Below are 21,903 nucleotides of genomic sequence, written 5' to 3'. Positions count from 1 at the left end.
TTATATGGGTATATACAGTGGGGAGAACAAGTATTTGATCCACTGCCGATTTTGCAGGTTTTCCTACTTACAAAGCATGTAGAGGTCTGTAATTTTTATCATAGGTACACTTCAACTGTGAGATACGGAATCTAAAACAAAAACCCAGAAAATCACATTGTATGATTTTTAAGTAATTAATTTGCATTTTATTGCATGACATAAGTATTTGATCACCTACCAACCAATAAGAATTCCGGCCCTCACAGACCTGTTAGTTTTTCTTTAAGAAGCCCTCCTGTTCTCCACTCATTACCTGTATTAACTGCACCTGTTTGAACTCGCTACCTGTATAAAAGACACCTGTCCACACACTCAATCAAACAGACTCCAACCTCTCCACAATGGCCAAGACCAGAGAGCTGTGTAAGGACATCAGGGATAAAATAGTAGACCTGCACAAGGCTGGGATGGGCTACAGGACAATAGGCAAGCAGCTTGGTGAGAAGGCAACAACTGTTGGTGCAATTATTAGAAAATGGAAGAAGTTCAAGATGACGGTCAACCACCCTCGGTCTAGGGCTCCATGCAAGATCTCACCTCGTGGGGCATCAATGATCATGAGGAAGGTGAGGGATCAGCCCAGAACTACACGGCAGGACCTGGTCAATGACCTGAAGAGAGCTGGGACCACAGTCTCAAAGAAAACCATTAGTGACACACTACGCCGTCATGGATTAAAATCCTGCAGCGCACGCAAGGTCCCCCTGCTCAAGCCAGCGCATGTCCAGGCCCGTCTGAAGTTTGCCAATGACCATCTGGATGATCCAGAGGAGGAATGGGAGAAGGTCATGTGGTCTGATGAGACAAAAATAGAGCTTTTTGGTCTAAACGCCACTTGCCGTGTTTGGAGGAAGAAGAAGGATGAGTACAACCCCAAGAACACCATCCCAACCGTGAAGCATGGAGGTGGAAACATCATTCTTTGGGGATGCTTTTCTGCAAAGGGGACAGGACGACTGCACTGTATTGAGGGGAGGATGGATGGGGCCATGTATCGCGAGATCTTGGCCAACAACCTCCTTCCCTCAGTAAGAGCATTGAAGATGGGTCATGGCTGGGTCTTCCAGCATGACAACGACCCGAAACACACAGCCAGGGCAACTAAGGAGTGGCTCCGTAAGAAGCATCTCAAGGTCCTGGAGTGGCCTAGCCAGTCTCCAGACCTGAACCCAATAGAAAATCTTTGGAGGGAGCTGAAAGTCCATATTGCCCAGCGACAGCCCCGAAACCTGAAGGATCTGAAGAAGGTCTGTATGGAGGAGTGGGCCAAAATCCCTGCTGCAGTGTGTGCAAACCTGGTCAAGAACTACAGGAAACGTATGATCTCTGTAATTGCAAACAAAGGTTTCTGTACCAAATATTAAGTTCTGCTTTTCTGATGTATCAAATACTTATGTCATGCAATAAAATGCAAATTAATTACTTAAAAATCATACAATGTGATTCTCGATTTTTGTTTTAGATTCCGTCTCTCACAGTTGAAGTGTACCTATGATAAAAATTACACACCTCTACATGCTTTGTAAGTAGGAAAACCTGCAAAATCGGCAGTGGATCAAATACTTGTTCTCCCCACTGTATGTTCAATACCAGTCGAAAGTTGACTCCTACACATTCAAGGGTTTTTCTACATTGTAGAATAATAGTGACTGTTATTCAAAGTAGCCACCCGTTGCACACTTTGGCATTCTCTCAACCAGCTTCATGAGGTAGTTACCTGGAATGCATTTTAATTAACAGGTGTGCCTTGTTAAGTTAATTTGTGGAATGTCTTTCCTTTTTAATGTGTTTGAGCCAATCAGTTGTGTTGTGACAAGGTAGGGGTGGTATACAGAAGATAGCCCTATTTGGTAAAAGAACAAGTCCATATTATGGCAAGAACAGTTCAAATAAGCAAAGAGAAACGACAGCCCATCTACTTTAAGACATGAAGGTCACTCAATCCGGAAAATTTCAAGAACTTTGAAAGTTTCTTCAAGTGCAGTCACAAAAACCATCAAGCGCTATGATGAAACTGGTTCTCATGAGGACCGTCACAGGAAAGGAAGACCCAGAGTTACCTCTGCTGCAGAGAATAAGTTCATAAGAGTTACCAGCCTCAGAAATTGCAGCCCAAATAAAAGCTTCAGAGTTCAACAGACACATCTCAACATCAACTGTTCAGAGGAGAGAGTGAATCAGGCCCTCATGGTCAAATTGCTGCAAAGAAACCACTACTAAAGGACACCAATAAAAAGAAATACGAGTAATGGACATTAGACCGGTGGAAATCTGTCCTTTGGTCTGATGAGATTTTTGGTTCCAACCACCGTGTCTTTATGAGAAGCAGAGTAGGTGGTGCTTTGCTGGTGACAATGTCCGTGATTTATTATTCTACAATGTAGAAAATAGTAAAAAATAAAAACCCAGGAATGAGTAGGTGTGTCCAAACTTTTGACTGGTACTGTATATGTTTCAATCCCAATAGGTGCACTTGATTTAGCTCGCCTGGCACGATTAAAACAACAAAATAGTCAGAAAAGTGAAAACCCTGCCCACAAAGCCCACGGGGAAAGCTAAATCAAATGCACCTAAAGTAATAGAATGAAAGAAAATACATTTTTGAACCAGGTGGAACAATCTGTTGTCAAGACAAAGGAGATGAGTGTGGACTACAGGAAAAGGAGGACCGAGCACGCCCCCATTCTTGTCGACGGGGCTGTGGTGGAGCAGGTTGAGAGCTTCAAGTTTCTTGGTGTCCACATCGCCAACAAACTATCATGGTCCAAACACACCAAGACAGTCGTGAAGAGGGCACGACAAAGCCTATTACTCCCCCTCAGGAGACTGAAAAGATTTGGCTTGGGTCCTCAGATCCTCAAAAAGTTCTACAGCTGCACCATCGAGAGCATCCTGAATGGTTGCATCACCGCCTGGTATGGAAACTGCTCGGCCTCCGACCGCAAGGTACTACACGTGGTAGTTCGTTTGGCTCAGTACATCACTGGGGCCAAGCTTCCTGCCATCCAGGACCTCTATACCAGGCGGTGTCAGAGGAAGGCCCTAAAAATTGTCAGACTCTAGCCACCCTAGTCATAGACTGTTCTCTCTGCTACCGCACGGCAAGCGGTACCGGAACGCTAATCAAAGGGCTACCCAGACTATTTTCATTGTCGTCATCCCCCCCTCCCCTTTTACGCTGCTGCTACTCTCTGTTTATTATCTATGCATAGTCACTTTAACTCTACCTACATGTACATATTATCTCAATTACCTCGACTAACCGGTGCCCCCGCACATTAGCTCTGTACAGGTACCCCCTGTATGTAGCCTCGCTACTGTTATTTTACTGCTGCTCTTTAATTATTAGTTGTTTTTTTTCTTATCTATTTTTTACTTGACACTTATTTTTCTTAAAACTGCATTGTTGGTTAAGGGCTTGTAAATAAGCATGCGACAAATACAATTTGATTTGATGCCCTAAGAGCAGCGTTCCTACCTATGTATTAATGTCCTCCTCAGCCGTATCTGGGTGCGGCAGCTTTCCTTGTTTACCCGTTCACGCTTTCACGCTTTCAGCACCGGCCAGAGAGGGCCTGGTGGCCAGAGAGGGAGGCCTGGAGTTGAGCCAGGGTTAAGGGTTCAAGAATGGGGGCACAGCTTTGGGTCTCTGCAGGAACATCCTGCTGCCCTGCTTTTGGCTCTGTGAAAACCTACTGCCTCCAAACACACTCCTACACTCCTACCAAGTATAGGGGTGTGGGTTTAGGAGGTGGGCGATGGCGCATGGGGGGGCAGGGTGGGTAAGGTGATGATTTGGCTGAAGGAGTGTGACTGCTGGCCAGTTTGGGGGATTTGATGACTGGGTAAAACACAGCACAAATGCGGCACGAGTGTTGGGTCAGAGCCTGTTTTGTGTGTTGGATTTGAGTCTGCTGTTGAGTCTGTGTGTGTGTGTGTGTGTGTGTGTGTGTGTCAAAAGGAATTTAACAATCCCTGATGTACTTACTTAATACTTCACTTGGATAACTATACATTGATAAAACTTTTGACATAAATCAATGGTGGTGGGATATCCAGAATAATCCCTGGAGCATCACGAATCAGTGCCTAAAATGGAAGTGCCAAACACCCTGAATGTAACCGTTTCACAACTGAAAGCTGAATAGAAATAATATCATTCTGTGAGATAAAATATTTTTTTACTTATTTTGAATCTATTTAAAAAAGAACTCAAATAGAGTGGAAACAACACCAAAAACAAATAATCCAAATGATATTATGGAGACCTTTTCAGTAAAACAACGTGGAATAACCTTTATGCTTGGCTCATTAGCACTCATGGAACAGTGCAGGCCTTGGGGTGGTGGATAATTTTAGCTTGCTACCATTAAAATGGGTTAATTTACAACCTTCAGTGCTTCTGCCCTTCATGGGGACCTGCAGAAGGTTTGCTACTTATGAATAAGTACTCAACGCTTCCGTGTAGATTGAGAGGGGCTGTTGTATTGTATGATACTTCAATACTGTAGACTGCATCCAGAATTCAATTATCTCATATTGACATTTTCCACAATGGTATCTCTCGAAGGATGTTAGTGCAGTATTTGAGGAAAACTCATCTCCCAAATTGCTTCCTTCTGCATCCCTGGCTGTGTTCCTTGTGGACATTTTCAACTGATAGTATCAGTGTTAGTTGACTGATACAGATTGTTTACTTTTTGTGCACTTTGAAATAACACAATTGAATTCTTGCCTGTAAGTTTAGAGCCTAACAGTGCAACAAACCTGATCAGCCACTTGCACTGTCAAGGGGACTTCCAGCACTCCTGTTTCGCTGTCAAAAAACGTCTTTGCATCCTCGAACAAGGAACGTCTAGGGGGGGAAGAACAGTGGGTATAAGTATACAGGAAATCATTATACTGTACATTAACTCAGCAATATGACACCATCATGCACAGCGCCGCAACTTCCTGCTCATGAACAACCACAATCTGTCAAGGCTGCCACTATTGGGAAGAGCCAATGCTAGCAGTCTTGTTAGATTAGAATTTTGTTGTTGACTTCTGTAAGTCGCCCCACGGTGTATGTCATATTTCAGAGTTTACCTTCAAACATTACATCAGCAAATATGTCCCAGCCCTCAACAACTGGGAAAATGCTCAGTGCGAGGGATAGAGAGGGCCCATGGAGGAAAACCTTCAGCGTTTCACTGTAAACCAACACGACTATCCCCCGTTTAGATCTGTAGAACCACCAGGGAAGGCAAGAGAGCACGCCTCCACACTACTGTGGGCTGCAGCCATGATGATGTTGGGCATAAGTACACATCAAAGAGGGCTTGCAGTGATACACAGAGCTTATGTAAAGCACTAGCTCAATCAATACCCTAGGTGGAGAGCTGCTCTCGTGAGAACTGCCCTCTCTCTACTACTACGCAGCCAATACTTGATTAGCATGAAAATAACAGTCAGATGCCAATCCCCAGTGGATCCACAGTGAGCAGCACAAACCCAGCCCACTCCTGACTCCTCTCTCTCTCCCTGTTTGGTAATGCTGGCTCTATGAAGGCATGAGAGCTAATGCTGCCAGTGTCAGAGGGTTTAAAGCAATTTAAGAGGGATTTCCAGATGTCAGAGGTTTTCCAAATGAATACAAAGCTCTTGAAGAGACGCCCAATGCTTCCAACAAATCTGTCAGAGCCTAGGGAAAAGGCGCGTTTCATAATTACGATCTTACAGCAAATCAGTGTTGTATTTCAACCAGCTCGGATGTACAGATGTTGGATCTTAAATTTACCTGTTTCTCACAGCAGGAAAATAATCCTGCAGCAACAGGAAATGTGAATTACTGTGTGAATTCTAATTAATGTACACTTTTCTTTAGGGGTTAAAAAAAAATTGTTAGGGGAAATCAAGTCTGACATTTTAAAGTGGAAATTACAAACTTTAGAAGACTTTTTAAACCTTGAATACACTACACCGTTGCATTTCCTGCTGTGCAAGACATTTCCTGCAACAAAAGGGGGATCAAATTAAGATCCTTCATTTGTACTGTATGACATTTACAACAAAACAGAAAAGCGAACATGTCTCAATTGTATCTCAATCCCACAATGACAGAAGGGGGAATTATTATTGGGAGTTGTTTGGAAGCCCTTGTGTTCTCTGCTAATAGAATCTCTGCTGGAGAGTCACTCTTGAACTAGCTTGGCAGGGTAGAGTGAAAAAGCCTGGCGGGATGTCGCCAGACCCATATGCTGCTGAGGGGAAATGTGCGGTTGGATGAGGTTAAGTTTTTGGCATCCCGCAATTTTACCTCATGCTGCACTCGGCAACCAGTTTATCCACTATTTCTCTCCTCCAAATCTTACCCAAATAACACTATGCACATGTAGTCTTCAACAAGATAATGAATTATAAGAGAACTTAAAAGGTAACTTCTAAAATAACGGAAACACCAACATAAAGTGTCTTAAAAGCGCGTTGGGCCACCGCGAGCCACCAGGACAGCTTCAATGCACCTCGGCATAAATTCTACAAGTGTCTGAAACGCTACTGGAGGGATGCGACACCATTCTTCCACCAGAAATTCCATAATTTGGTGTTCTGTTGATGGTGGCGGAAAAGCTCTGTCTCAGGCGCCACTCCAGAATCTCCCATAAGTGTTCAATTGGGTTGAGATCTTGTGACACACACATATACACACCCTTAAACCCCTATGCTCCTTTGAGACCCCTCTTTCAAAGTCACGGAGATCTCTTCTTCTAGCCATGGTAGCCAAAATAATGGGCAACTGGGCATTTTTACACATGACCCTAAGCATGATGGGATGTTAATTGCTTAATTAACTCAGGAACCACATCTGTGTGGAAGCACCTGCTTTCAATATACCTTGTATATTTTGGCATCATTTACTCAAGTGTTTCCTTTATTTTGGCAGTTACCTGTAGATCTACACTGAATAGTTGTACCTGTGGTGCTTAGAAAGCAATGCTTGTGTATAAAGCAATGACATTATTCATTATATTATCCTCACATAAGCAGTCAAAGATTAAGGTGGAATTTCAGCGAACATTTCATCGGCATCTGCCTGAGTCACAACACAAGTGGCAGAAAGATCCCGTTGGAGTCATTTTGTGTCACTGCTTAAAACTTGGAAAGTCTAAAACGCAATAATCTGTGGACCACCTATAATCCTGACAGTGGAAGGCTCAGCAGACTGAGACAGAGTGAGAGTGTGAGCGAGTGAGAGAGAGTCAGAGATCCATCAGTCTCTGTCAGCGGAATACTGTCTAACTTTGGGACAACGTTCGTGCTATACAGTGGTTTAAACTTTAGGCTACCTGAGAAAAGGCAGCAGAGTATGTTTAAAAATATATATATCACTATTCAAATTATGAACAAGGATTACAAAACGGATTAAAGAAGATTAGGGAATTTCTCATCATCACATTTGGGAAAAGGAGGAAAACCACCCTTGACAAAAAACACCACCCCCCCCAAAAAAATGTTATTGAAAATATATATTTTTCCTTCCCTGTAACTCACGTACAGTAACATTTATGTATGTTAGTGATGTAGACCAGTAAATTATGCACTGCTTGGTGAAGGCAGCAGCTTTGTTAATTGTAATCTGAGTCAATCTGGGTAAATCAAGAGTAATCTCCCTTTTACCAGCCTGAGCTGACTAGTTGACCGGACGAGCTGGTCAACATCTCCTACAGATTAGACCTAAACCATTTATGATCCAGAACAAGTCCCTGTTCAATCAAATCCACTGACCATGGCCCGTATTCACAAAGCTCATCACAGTAGTTGTGCTGATCTAGGATCAGGTCCCCCCTGTTAATATGATAATATTTATTATCTAGCTAAAAGGCAAAACCGATCGTAGTATATTGAGTATATAAAAAACTGGATGAAGCAATCAATATCTGCCCTAATACTATTACTTTTTTTTTTGGCTATTTATCCCCACAATGAACTGCTATAAGAGATGATCTACTGCTATGTATATTTTGGCCTGGATATGTATTGTAAAGACAAAGAGAGATGATAGAGAGAGACAAAGAAATAGAGAGAGCGAGAAAGAGAAAGTTCTAGGACTGGAGGATTCCGAACCCTCTGTAGCCTGAGGGCGATCCATCCGTGGTTCAGGAGTGTACACTACATTTACACTCACAGTCATAATCTATTGGAAAAGAGGCAGAGGCAGAAATAAACGGCCGTCTGAAGAATATATAACAAATGACTTATCTAGCAGTAAGATGAAACAGCCCTCCCTGCCTTCCTGCCTTTGTGTGTGGTGAGGCCAACCTACGGAATCTTCTCACACGGAACTTACTGCCATGGTTCTAGCAGTACCAGAGCTGCCAGTTTGGATGTCGCATAGTCACGAATGGCTTAAGACAAAATAAACACACAGACACATAGAATCTAGAAATAATACCGCGAATCAAAATTGGAGCTGATGCATCATACAACCCCCACCCACCAGTTGCAGACCGTTGCTGTGCTAGTCGTGACAGCCTAGCTAGTGTATGTGCTTGACAGAAGGTATGTTTTTGTTAACACCGGAGATCATGTGATATTTTCCAAACTTTTTGTATCCGTCTGGATTTCCTGTCTGCTGAGGCTCTCTTTAGAGCATGTTAAGGATTACAGTGTTCTCCAAGAGACCTCAGAATGGGGCTTTGTGCGTCGGCCCGGACCGTTATGTAACTAAGCACTGTGCTGGATACGCAAGCAGGTCTTCTACTGCTGGATGGGTGGATGGAGGGATAAGGACAGAGAGAGAGAAAAACAGAGAAAGTAGGGGGGAGAGTGAGTGATCAGAGAGAAAAAGAGAGAGATGTTGAGAGAGAAGGAGAGGAGGGGCATGCCTCCTGCCACAGCATGGCAGAAGTAATGCTCTCTCCACTTAATCCTGGTTTTAAACCTCTCTCTGATTCACTAAGGCAGATTATTGTCATTTCCCACTTCCCCTCCAGCCCTCCGGAGTCGAGCCATCCGATATGACATTAACTTTTGTCATGTAAAACTTCCCTCATCTTCCACTGCCATCAGTAGACCTGAAATCTTCTTAGCTATGAATATGCCAAAAAACAAGGTAGGCGTGAACGAGAACTCTCGCCCCCTCTCCGCAGCGTTCTCTACTCCTCTCATCTATGTACTGAAAGTCGTCTTCCCTGTTCCCCTGGTGCTCAAACTGCAGCTCAACTCAGCCTCACCGTCCTAAAAATAGCCCACCCATCCTTCCAGAAATTACCATGTCCTTCAAAGTCATTAAAAAACATTATCAGAAGCCTTCACGGCACTCCATTTCTGTGTTGGGAGCGATTTGCACTTCGCTGTTTAATTGGTGAAGATGATGGAGGACATGTTTCATAATTGTAACTGCTGGCAGTGGCAAGATACTTAAAGAAACCGGTCCACCACTTAAAACTACCAGGTAAACTGCCTCCAGTTTCAGAATAAGAGATGAACGGGCAGTAAAACAAAGATAAGGCAGGCTAAATTGGATCTGGTCTGAAATATTCACACCATGATTTTAGAGTAAAGTATTCTGAACATACTGTATGTGAAGGGTTTATATATGTATAACACACTTTCAGTATGCTGTATGACAATCAATTACCCATGATCTAAATCCATCATCATTGTATTAACTAGGCACCAAACGGAAGAAAAGAGACTGAAACAGGGAGAGACAACCTGAAGTTGTCCAGTAAGAAATGCTTGTTTCTGTTTTTCGTTGCAAAGCATTTTGCTAGATTTTGCTACTGTGTGTACTAATGAATATGACTCTGGTGTTAGTATCTGTGTGGTTACCTGGGCAGAAACTTAAGCTTAGCGTTGAAGCTGGACCTGGCCTGGATGTAGCCGGTCTTAGGCAGGATCTCCATGTGGTTCCTCAGCTCCGGACACACCTTGAATGTCAGCCGAAGAGCTGTGCTCGCTCTGCAATACAACAGAGCTGTTTGGTTAGGCCCTGTACTAGTTAGTTAGGGCTGCTAACTCAACGGAGAGCCTATTTAGTAAGTTAGGGCGGTGTTATGTCTATGACACAATAGGTTTCACCAAGCTACTGCTCAAGATGGCATCCATCAGTTTATGTGATTTGTTGTATACATTTTACATGCTTCGATACTAAATTAAGATGACCCCCACGAAGAAAATTTAAAGGTGAGTGTACTTTACACAGACTTCCAGGATGTCCCCTTGTTACAATGTAGATATTTGACGAGGAAGTCGGAGGGGATCGTGAGTGTGTGAGGGACATGAACACAAATTGTCTGGTAGATACTGCTGCAATGTACTCATGTCCTTGTCTCCCAGCCGATAGTTTAGGTGACCCAATTTCAGGGGGATCCAACAGATGGTTGTGTCGGTGGTGAGAAGCCTCCCTCTGTAGCTGTGGTGATATAAATGGATCACTACCCAGGGAATTCTCCACGCACGGCCAACGACACACGCACACGCACACACACACACGAGCTCCCCTCTCAACAGCTACACTCAATGACTCGCGCTCGGTGGAAGCGCTGTGTAGTCAGTTTTTTCCATCACATCCAGTATACAGAAGTAAGACCACTGAAAGGTGGAAGTGTTGAATCCCCAAAGAAATTGATTGGATAGAGGTGCTGAATGGGTGCGCTCATTCCTTTTTCCAACGCCTAAATGAAGTGATCCACTTTGAATAGGGGGTCAAACAAATGTCTCTTCTCCCGGAGGCAAGGACACTCAGGGGTGTCGGAGTGGCCGTCTTTACCTGAGCAAAACGACAACCTTTAAACTGCTGTCCCAGGAATTCAGAGACATATAATCAATTAAGGCCATTTGTTGGATATTAATTGGATAGGGCAGTCTAGTGAACTCCTCATTTTGCGGGTAAAAGCAGAGACATATGAAGAGTTCTCTACAGTGCCATCAGAAAGTATTCACACCCCTTGACTTTTTCCACATGTTGTGTCAGAGCCTGAATTTATTTTCATACCAACACAAATCTTTCAAATCTACACAAATGTTCAATATAAATCCACAAGATAGAGGATTAGCTGATAGGCAGCAGAGAAGCCAGGTGTGTCATTGTGCCTGAAAGAACAGTGAAGATACGCAGCTCAAAAAGCTCCCCTATTGATTTTGTGTAGGGACAATAAAATTATCCTACAGAAAGTATTCACACCCCTTTACTTTTTACGCATTTTGTTGTGTTACAGCCTGAATTTAAAATGTATTACATTTAGATGTTTTGTTCAGTGGCCTACATACAATACCCCATAATGTTAAAGTGGAATTATGTTTTTTGAATTGTTTTACAAATGAATTAAAACTCAAAAGCTAAAATGTCTTGAGTCAATAAGTATTCAACCCCTTTGTTATGGCATGCCTAAATAAGTTCAAGAGTATACATGTGCTTAACAAGTCACATAATAAGTTGCATGGACTCACTCTGTGTGCAATAATAGTGTTTAACATGATTTGTATGACTACCTCATCTCTGTACCCCACACATACAATTATCAATCTGTAAGCTCCCTCAGTCGAGCAGTGAATTTCAAAGACAGATTTAACCACAAAGACCAGGGAGGTTTCCAGACAAACTAAGCAATCCAGGGAGAAGGGCCTTGGTCAGGGAGGTGACCAAGAACCCAATGGTCACTCTGACAGAGCTCTAGAGTTCCTCTGTGGAGATAGGAGAACCTTCCAGAAGGACAACCATCTCTGCAGCACTCCACCAATCAGGCCTTTATGGTGGAATGGCCAGATGGAAGCCACTCCTCAGTAAAAGGCACATGACAGCCCGCTTGGAGTTTTCCAAAAGGCACCTAAAGGACTCAGACCATGAGAAACAAGATTCTCTGGAAGCCAAACGTCACATCTGGAGGAATCCAGGCACCGCTCATCACCTGGCCAATACCATCCCTACGGTGAAGCATGGTGGTGGCAGCATCATGCTGTGGGGATGTTTTTCAGCGACAGGGACTGGGAGACTAGTCAGGATCGAGGGAAAGATGAACAGAGCAAAGTACAGAGAGATCTTATTGGAAACCTGCTCCAGAGCGCTCAGGACCTCGCAGGAGTGGCTTTGGCACAAGTCTCTGAATATCCTTGAGTCCCCAGCAAGAGCCCGGACTTGAACCCGATCGAACATCTCTGAAGAGACCTGAAAATAGCTGTGCAGTGACCCTCACCATCCAACATGACAGAGCTTAAGAGGATCTGCAGAGAAGAATGGGAGAAGCTCCCCAAATACAGGTGTGCCAAGCTCGTAGTTTCATATCCAAGAAGACTCGAGGTTGTAATCCCTGCCAAAGATGCTTCAACAAAGTACTGAGTAAAGGGTCTGAATACTTATGTAAATGTGATTTTCACTGTCTAAAAACCTGTTTTGATTTGTCATTATGGGGTATTATGTGTAGATTGATGAGGGGGGAAAAAAACAATATAATCAATTTTAGAATAAGGCTGTAACGTAACAAAATGTGAAAAAAGTGAAGGGGTCTGAATACTTTCCGAATGCACTGTATACTGAACAAAAATATAAACACAACATGCAACAACTTCAATGATGTAACTGCGTTACAGTTCGTATAAGGAAATCAGTCAATTGAAATACATAAATTAGGCCCTAATCTAAGTATTTCACATGACTGGGCAGGGGTGCAGCCATGTGTGGGTCTGGGAGGGCACCCACTGGGGAGCCAGGCCACAAAGGGGCTTTATTACAGACAGAAATTTTCCTCAACTTCATCAGTTGTCCGGGTGGCTGGTCTTAAGATGATCCTGCAGGTTAAGAAGCCACATGGAGGTCCTTGGCTGGCGTGGATACACGTGTGAGGCCGGTTGGACGTACTGCCAAATTATCTAAAACGATGTTGAAGGCGGCTTATGTTAGAGAAATGAACATTAAATTCTCTGGCAACAGTTCTGGTGAACATTCCTGCAGTCAGTATGCCAATTGCAAGCTCCCTCAAAACATGTCACACAATGCCACAGATGCCCCAAAACTGAACATTTTAGAGTGGCCTTTTATAGTCCCTAGCACAAGGTGTTTAATCAACTTCTTGATATGCCACACCTGTCAGGTGGATGGATTATCCTGGCAAAAGGAAACATTGTCACTAACAGGGATGTAAACAAATTTGAGCACAAAATTTGAGAGAAATATGCTTTTGTGCGAATGGAAGAATTCTGTGATATTTTATTTCAGCTCATGAAACATGGGAGCAACACTTTACATGTTGCGTTTATATTTTTGTTCAGTACTATGACTCTGGGTAAAAGGATGACTGGTTACTTACTGTATGTTCTCTAATCATGACGAAAGACTCTCCATAGAACTAACATTGTAGCTCTTTAACGTTCATTCTATGAGTCATACTTCATGATTATATGTTCTCCTGCAGTGCCAATGCTTTCGACCGGTTATGGTTTTGAACTGACACCCATTGTTCATGACTGGATAAGAGCGTGATCTAATGATTATCAAAAGGGTATTACACGGGTATTAGATTCTAATGCGCTCGACCAGATAGGGTTAGTGATAAGGCCCATGGCCGGTGGAGGTTAAATGCTTTCAGTTATACTAGTTAAAGTCCTAAGCCCCATATATCCAGGAGGCTTATAGCTGTGGAGCTGATAGACTTCCTTACACTGTCATCTGGTTTAGGTAAAGCTGACTGACTAGTGCGCTCACACCCATTGCATGCTAGTGCCCTTGACTGGGGAAGGTTTAGTCAAAGACAGTACAGTTAGAAGATGGGCTAAAACTGCTTCTCTAATAGGAATCCCTGATCACACCTGTAGGCGTTGGCTAGCTAAGCACATTCGCAGAACAAGTTATTGATCTAAATTTCGTCTCGCGCTGAATTGTCCATGTGCAGGCCATCAAATTAAACCACTCCTTTGATATAAAGTCGTTTTTGATAAAAATGATTGCATTTTCAACTACTTAAGACATTGGCTCGAATCTATGTCGTGCCTTTAGATTTTGATCAAATTAACAACTAAGGAAGAATTTTTCACTTCTCTTATTGACTTCTCAAACCCCAAACCGCGGCCTGGTCTGCTTGGTCTGTTTCGCAAGTGTTCCTGGAAGTCTTGCGATGTAGCGTCTCTGGGTTTAGAAACTGTGGTTTAGTGCTAGAGTTGCTCATGGATAGACTGGGTATCAGTCTGGTTGTGCCATTATGCCACTCCTTGTCATGCCAAACATAAAGACTGGGACAAGGCTAGCCCATAACAATAATAATTCTTAACATTCATGACTTGTTAAGGCTAAGGCCTCTACTAACATACGTCACTAGTCAAGGTGCCCATGGCTATACTGTAGCGGTGACACTTTCCATCCCCTGCACGTCCAGATGGCACACTTGGTGAAAATCCACGTGGCCCAAGGCCTGATGGGATACTCAACACCTCAGAGGGAGTTTGAGTAATTACCCCACCACCACCAGCACCACAGCGATGTCTCCCTTCTCCTGGCAACGTCAAAAGATAAACCCTAAATCAACCAACTCAGGAGAGGGCCACTGGAGAAATGCCTAGGCACTCGTTCCTTTATGCTCTATTTTTAGGAATCTTCCATTCAAAAGCGAGGCGACGGAGAGAACAACTATTGTTTCTGTAGGAAGAGGAGCGGCGTCAGAAACAAAAGTCATTAATCAACTCAGCCTCATTCCTCGGGGTGAGAGGAGGACGGTTGTGCATACAGGAGGTATTGTTATAAATAAGTGAGGGAAGAAAGAGGGCAGGAGGTGGTTTTAGGAAAAGCATATTGTCGTCTGCTTTGTCATCTTCTTTGACTCCCCAGCAGGTGTCAGTGGAAATGGTTTTAAATGTTTGGCTTCAATTTGATTTGGTGTTGGCGATGAAACTTGCCGTCACCTGAAATATGCTAAAAGTGGATAAATCATTGACTCAAAAGCCAAGATGACATTTTGTGTGATGCTAGTTGGTGTTGCTCTCACTGTTCCCCTAAAATATGTCAACTGCTTTACACAACCATAACTATAAAGCAGTTCTATGTACACCACAGTATATTATTTTATACCATTGGTAAAAGAGCAAACGTAACATATTGTATGATGCTAGTTGGTGTCTATTTTTGGGGACTTTTTGGGGGGGGTTAAAAAGCTGGCGTTCTCGGCGTCACTGTTGCGGTCACATTGTCACATGCATTTGTGTGCTCCAGCTTCCAGATGGCAGCTGCCACAAATCCCTTCTCGCACTGTGACGTGTGACACAAAGACGTGTGGAGAGACATGCCTGTAAACGTTATGGCCTGCAGCACTTTCTTAACTCCTCGGCATAATGTATAACATTCATAATCAAAAAGGATTTGCTATTGCTCAATCCCACCTAAAGAAGAGGGGATTGAGATTTTAAATGGCACCTTATCCGGGGACCTTGGACCCCATCCGATACACCCACCAAACCCTGGGACTACTGGGACCTAATACATTTCCCTGCTTTTGGTCATGTTATTAAATATTATTAACTGTATATTCTAAATTGTCCCCATTTGCTGAGTTATATCTCAGAAAAGCTTGAGTAAGCTGTCCATGTGATTGCAAGGGATTTTCTTGAGCAGTTTTCTGTAAAAACAGAATTTAGCACATGCTAAATGGGACGGTGTTAAACTAGCACTCAGAATATGCAACAGCAGCTAGAAACAAGTTATATAAATGTGTCAATTATAAACGGCAAGAAAAGTGCTATTACACTACATTTGTTTTTTAAGAATGTGTTGTCTTCTAGAGGGGGATATAGGTATGGAGGGAGACAGGTATGGAGGAACACAGAGAGGATGGGCAGAGGTGGGATTTGTAACCCGGTTGGCAGCACTACAACTAGATCAGACTCCGGCCCAGGCCAAAGTCTACTGTACATAATGTAAATTAATGACCGTCTCTACCCAATTGACGGACTCACCTGCTTTGGACCACGATACTGTCTTGATAGAGGCGATCGAACATGCAGATCTTCAGGACAATGCTTGGCTGGGCCACCCACACGGGCACGCACACAGCCGTCCCTCGGACCCCAATGGATATCTGTGAATAGACAAGGCCCCCGTCAATCAAAACTAGTGCTTGGATGATTCCGGGATATGCCAGAAGGACATTCATCTCATTAGCCTTCACACATTATATATTATTATAAACTGGGTGGTTCGAGCCCTGAATGGTGATTGGCTGAAAGTCGTGATATATCAGACCGTATACCATGGGTATGACAAAACGTATATTTTTACATATAATTTTATTGACTACATCACTCCTATCACACATTCTCAAGAGAGGAAAGCTGTTTTTGTCATACATAAGTTAACGCCTGGCTATTGGCTTTGGCTGAATAGACTTTTGCTGTAGTTTTAGTTCACTCAGGTAATGATGATGACATCATGAGGAAAATCTTACTGGTTCACAGGTTGGGTCGGAGAACTTGATGTGGAAGTCCAACTTAGCCTCCCCTGGTACGGTGGGTGTGAATACAATCTCCAACTTGACACTTTCAAACGGGCCCACTTCCCCCTCTTTGACCTAGGCATGGGAGGAAGTCTTGAGGGAACATGTCACAACAACAGTCACATCATCAAGTGCAGGATCAGCGGTATGCATTAGTGCACAGCGTAGCAAAACATTCTGCAACGGAATTTATTTTGCAATGAAAACTAGTTTTATATTGGACAAATTAAAGTAGGTCCCTCCCCATTTTGGCCCATTTGCTTCTGTTTGGTTCCTAGTGAATACACTCCAGGTGAAATCTTTTTAGGGCTGGTTTTAATATAGTACCCTACATCTCATGATATTGATACAGATGTTAAACTTCAAAGTCATATAAAATCTAACTACAGTCAATGCTGGGTGTCATCCTCTGCACCATAACACAGGGATTTCAATAAAAAGTTGTGGAAAGAAGAACACTTCAGTGTGGAACATCACTCCAGGAAAGTTTCAATTCTCTGGGAGCACAATGTGTATAAATGCGTAAAATGGTGAAAACACACACACGAAAGGTAGCGGGAGAAGCAATGCACCATTACCCCCAAGACAGGAGTAATGAGCCCAGAATGAGCCAACAACTAGACAGGTAGAGACCGCAGGACACATGACATTAGTGCACAAACCCACCATGGAGAGAGATGACAGACTATCACTACAGAACTAGTGTGGATGTGTGTGTGTGTGTGTATGTGTGTGCTGTAATTTTTTATGCATTTGTTCATATCTGATAATTCACCATTTTATGCATTCACACACAAAGACCAAGGCAGACATCTATCAATACAGAACTATACAGAGAAGTGGGGATGAAGAAAAGTTATATCATAATAACACCAAAGGGCCCGATTTACATAGCAACTCTTATTTTCAGTTACTTACGTTCTTAACATACAGTTGAAGTTGGAGTTTACATACACCTTAGCCAAATACATTTAAGTTTTTCACAGTTCCTGACCATTTAATCCTAGTAAAAATGCCCTGTCTTAGGTCAGTTAGGATCACCACTTTATTTTAAGATTGTTAAATGTCAGAATAATAGTAGAAAGCTTTTATTTATTTCATCACATTCCCAGTGGGTCAGAAGTTTCCTTACACTCAATTAGTATTTGGTAGCATTGCCTTTAAATTGTTTAACTTGGGTCAAACGTTTTGGGTAGCCTTCCACAAGCTTCCCACAATAAGTTGGGTGAATTTTGGCCCATTCCTCCTGACAGAGCTGGTGTAATTGAGTCAGGTTTGTAGGCCTCTTTGCTCGCACACGCTTTTTCAGTTCTGCCCACAAATGTTCTATGGGATTGAGGTCAGGGCTTTGTGATGGCCACTCCAATACCTTGTCTTTGTTCTCCTTAAGCCAATTTGCCACAACTTTGGAAGTATGTCCATTGTCCATTTGGAAGACCCATTTGCGACCAAGCTTTAACTTCCTGACTGATGTCTTCAGATGTTGCTTCAATATATTCACATAATTTTCCCTCCTCATGATGCCATCTATTTTGTGAAGTGCACCAGTCCCTCCTGCAGCAAAGCACCCCCACAACATGATGCTGCCACCCCCGTGTTTCACGGTTGGGATGGTGTTCTTCGGCTTGCAAGCATCCCCCTTTTTCCTCCAAACATAACAATGGTCATTATGGCCAAACAGTTCTATTTTTGTTTCATCAGACCAGAGGACATTTCTCCAAAAAGTACAATCTTTGTCCCCATGTGCAGTTGCAAACCGTAGTCTAGCTTTTTTATGGCGGTTTTGGAGCAGTGGCTTCTTCCTTGCCGAGCTGCCTTTCAGGTTATGTCGATATAGGACTCGTTTTACTGTGGATATAGATACTTTTGTACCGGTTTCCTCCAGCATCTTCACAAGGTCCTTTGCTGTTGTTCTGCGATTGATTTGCACTATTGGCACCAAAGTACGTTCATCTCTAGGAGACAGAACGCGTCTCCTTCCTGAGCGGTATGACGGCTGCGTGGACCCATGGTGTTTATACTTGCGTACTGTTGTTTTTTTTACAGATGAACGTGGCACATTCAGGCATTTGGAAATTGCTCCCAAAAATGAGGTCTTGGCTGATTTATTTTTGACTTTCCCATGATGTCAAGCAAAGAGGCACTAAGTTTGAAGGTAGGCCTTGAAATACATCCAGGGGTACACCTCCAATTGACTCAAATGATGTAAATTAGCCTATCAGAAGCTTTTAGAGCCATGACATCATTTTCTGGAATTTTCCAAGCTGTTCAAAGGCACAGTCAACTTAGTTATGTAAACTGTGAGTGGTTGAAAAATGAGTTTTAATGACTCCAACCTAAGTGTATGTAAACTTCCAACTTCAACTGTATGGACTAAAAATTGGACTAAACTTTTGTTCTTCATTCAACATTCCAGTCTCTTCTACAAAGAACTGGTGTTGTACCATAGTAATTATTTTCCAGTGTTGATATAGCAACACTATAGCAGTTACTCAAAGGTGCTGTACCTCTCCAATGGTGATGTCACTGTTGCTGTCTGAGGGCTCTTCTGTGCTGGCCTTGAGGGCCGGGCCTCCCTCGTGCTGCTCTGAGGCCAGGCTGCGTCTTCCTGAGGCAGCCTCCACACCCCCCAAGGTCTCTGACACAGCAGGTGTCTGGGCCCCTAATTTCACACACACACACACACACACACACACACAGAGACACGTACATACAAGCATGCATCCACACACACCCACTCTCCAATATTTGCAAGGGAAACCTTCCTTCCTCCTTTCCCGGAGGTGATCACTGATCTGACAAACTTTACTGACAACTGATAACATGAGCTTTGATATAATTATCAAAGCATCTATTAGTCAGGTTTAAAAAACATGCTGAGTAGAGTTGAATTTTTTAACACATCAAAGAGGCATGTGTGCTTCATTTACCTGACTGTTTGGAGTCTGAGACTAGCAAGGGTTCCTGACTCTTCTTTTCTGATTTGAGTTCTCCTGAGTCCCGTGATGCAGGGCTCTCCTGGCTGTCAGAGGCTGCTGCTATTGAAGTGCTCCTTTCCTGTGAAAGCTACACACACACACTTACAAAACCCCTATACCACTGTCCAGCACTGGCCAGAGCAGTGTCTATTGGATATATTCAAATTACAGTGCACACCGCTAACAAGACAGCCGGACATAGGAATCAATTGCTCATGGTAAAAAAGTATATATTACTGTAATGTTTCTATAAACCTGATATGACACAGGGACATGCACATGACTGGGATCAAGGGTCAGTGTCTCACCTCGGTGCTGGCGGAGGAGGCCTCAGACAAGGCATGAGCCTGGGGTTGGAGCTGGGACTGCGCTAGGCTAGGGCAGGGGGAGGAGACCAGGGTGAAGCATGTCCCCAGGGCCCCCCTGTTGGTCAGGGTGATAGCCCGGGAAATGGTCTGGCCCACCACGTGGGTACCAAAGACAATAAGGTCGATGTCCACAGACAGCTAGGAGTCATGAGACACAATGAAAAGATGCATAAGTACTAAGAAAGCACATGGATGAGGTACACAGTACTTGAGAGGGTACATTTGTAGAGATGAATATCCCAAGATTGTAAATGCCATACTATACATAAGGAATAGAAGAATTGAGGGCCGTGTGCAGCAATTTCAGTAAATATGCAGATGACAGCAGGTAGTAGGATACTAAGATAAATCGGCACTCTTCAGACGAGGTCCTTCTTAGTACTCACATCACATTTCTTAATGGTACATCTGATGGGCACAGAGAAGGGGCCAGCTGCTGACACAAACTGGACCTCTCCCTTCAAATCCTTATTCATCTAGAAGGACATCATTGGTGATAATTTGTTACGGAGGTAAATAACTCTTGGAGACAGATGGGTATGCTTGTCTGTCTGTTTATCTGACTGACTCACCATTGGTTGAAAAATGACCTGCATCTCACAGGCCATCCCAGCTGATATTGGACCAGGAGGCTCGAAGCTGAAACAGAAGATTCAACCCAATTCAAACGAATGCATCTCACACAGTGGGATATACAGTGCATTCGGAAAGTATTCAGACTCCTTGGGTTTTCCCACATTTTGTTACGTTACAGCCTTATTCTAAAATTGATTTTATTGTTTTTTTCCCTCAATCTACACATAAATACCCCATAATGACAAATCAAAAACAGATTTTAGACAGTGAAACATCACATTTCCATAAGTATTCAGACTCTTTAATAAGTACTTTGTTGAAGCACCTTTGGCAGTGATTACAACCTCAAGTTTTCTTGGGTATGACGCTACAAGCTTGGCACACATGTATTTGGGAGAGTTTCTCCCATTCTTCTCTGCAGATCCTCTCGAACTCTGTCATGTTGGATGGGGAATGTCGCTACACAGCTATTTTCAGGTCTCTCCTGTTGGATCAGGTTCAAGTCCGGGCTCTGGCTGGGCCACTCAAGGACATTGAGACTTGTCACGAAGCCACTCCTGCGTTGTCTTCGCTGTGTGCTTAGGGTCATTGTCCCGTTGGAAGGTGAACCTTCACCCGTCTGAGATCCTGAGAACTCTGGAGCAGGTTTTCATCAAGGATCTCTCTGTACTTTGCTCTGTTCATCTTTCCCTCGATCCTGACTAGTCTCCCAGTCCCTGCCGCTGAAAAACATCCCCACAGCATGATGCTGCCACCACCATGCTTCACTGTAGGGATGGTGCCAGGTTTCCTCCCGACGTGACGCTTGGCATTCTGGCCAAATAGTTCAATCTTGGTTTCATCAGACCAGAGAATCTTGTTTCTCATGGTCTGGGAGTCCTTTAGGTGCCTTTGGTAAACGCCAAGCAGGCTTTCATGTGCCTTTTACTGAGTAAATGGCTTCCGTCTGGCCACTCTACCATAAAGGCCTGATTGGTGGAGTGTTGCGAGATGGTCGTCCTTCTGGAAGGTTCTCCCATCTCCACGGAGTAACTTTGGAGCTCTGTCAGAGTGACCATCGGGTTCTTGGTCACCTCCCCTTCTCCCCCGATTGCTCAGTTTGGCTGGGCGGCCAGCTCCATTTAAGAATGATGGAGGCCGCGGTGTTCATGGGGACCTTCAATGCTGCAGACATTTTTTGGTACCCTTCCCCAGAAGGGCAGCAGGTAGCCTAGTGGTTAAAGCGTTGGGCCAGTAACCGAAAGGTTGCTAGATCGAATCCCCGAGCTGACAAGGTAAAAATCTGTCGTTCAGCCCCTGAACAAGGCAGTGTTCCCACTGTTCCTATGCTGTCATTGTAAATAAGAATTTGTTCTTAACTGACTTGCCTAGTTAAATAAAGGTTAAATAAAAATCTGTGCCTCGACACAATCCTGTCTCGGAGCTCTACGGACAATTCCTTCGACCTCATGGCTTGGTTTTTGCCCTGACATGCACTGTCAACTG

General features: G+C 43.6%; 1 protein-coding gene across 6 annotated transcripts in view; it reads right to left on the bottom strand.

Moving 5' to 3' along the window:
* Positions 1-21,903, bottom strand: part of cfap74 (cilia and flagella associated protein 74) — a 45,581-nt gene that overhangs the window by 11,694 nt on the left and 11,984 nt on the right. For all 6 annotated transcript variants that reach the window (XM_055931733.1, XM_055931734.1, XM_055931736.1 and 3 more), the window contains 9 exons: positions 20,415-20,481; positions 20,229-20,318; positions 19,783-19,980; positions 19,427-19,562; positions 19,004-19,158; positions 16,449-16,571; positions 15,961-16,082; positions 9,856-9,984; positions 4,810-4,897 (listed from right to left, as the gene is read on the bottom strand). In XM_055931733.1, coding sequence (XP_055787708.1) covers positions 4,810-4,897; positions 9,856-9,984; positions 15,961-16,082; positions 16,449-16,571; positions 19,004-19,158; positions 19,427-19,562; positions 19,783-19,980; positions 20,229-20,318; positions 20,415-20,481 — 1,108 coding nt within the window. The remainder of the gene's footprint in view (positions 1-4,809; positions 4,898-9,855; positions 9,985-15,960; positions 16,083-16,448; positions 16,572-19,003; positions 19,159-19,426; positions 19,563-19,782; positions 19,981-20,228; positions 20,319-20,414; positions 20,482-21,903) is intronic.

Source organism: Salvelinus fontinalis, chromosome 8 (assembly GCF_029448725.1).
Source record: "Salvelinus fontinalis isolate EN_2023a chromosome 8, ASM2944872v1, whole genome shotgun sequence".
Taxonomy (NCBI): Eukaryota; Metazoa; Chordata; class Actinopteri; order Salmoniformes; family Salmonidae; genus Salvelinus; species Salvelinus fontinalis.
Note: the sequence above shows the minus strand (reverse complement) of the source record. Positions and strands in the feature narration are given on the sequence as shown.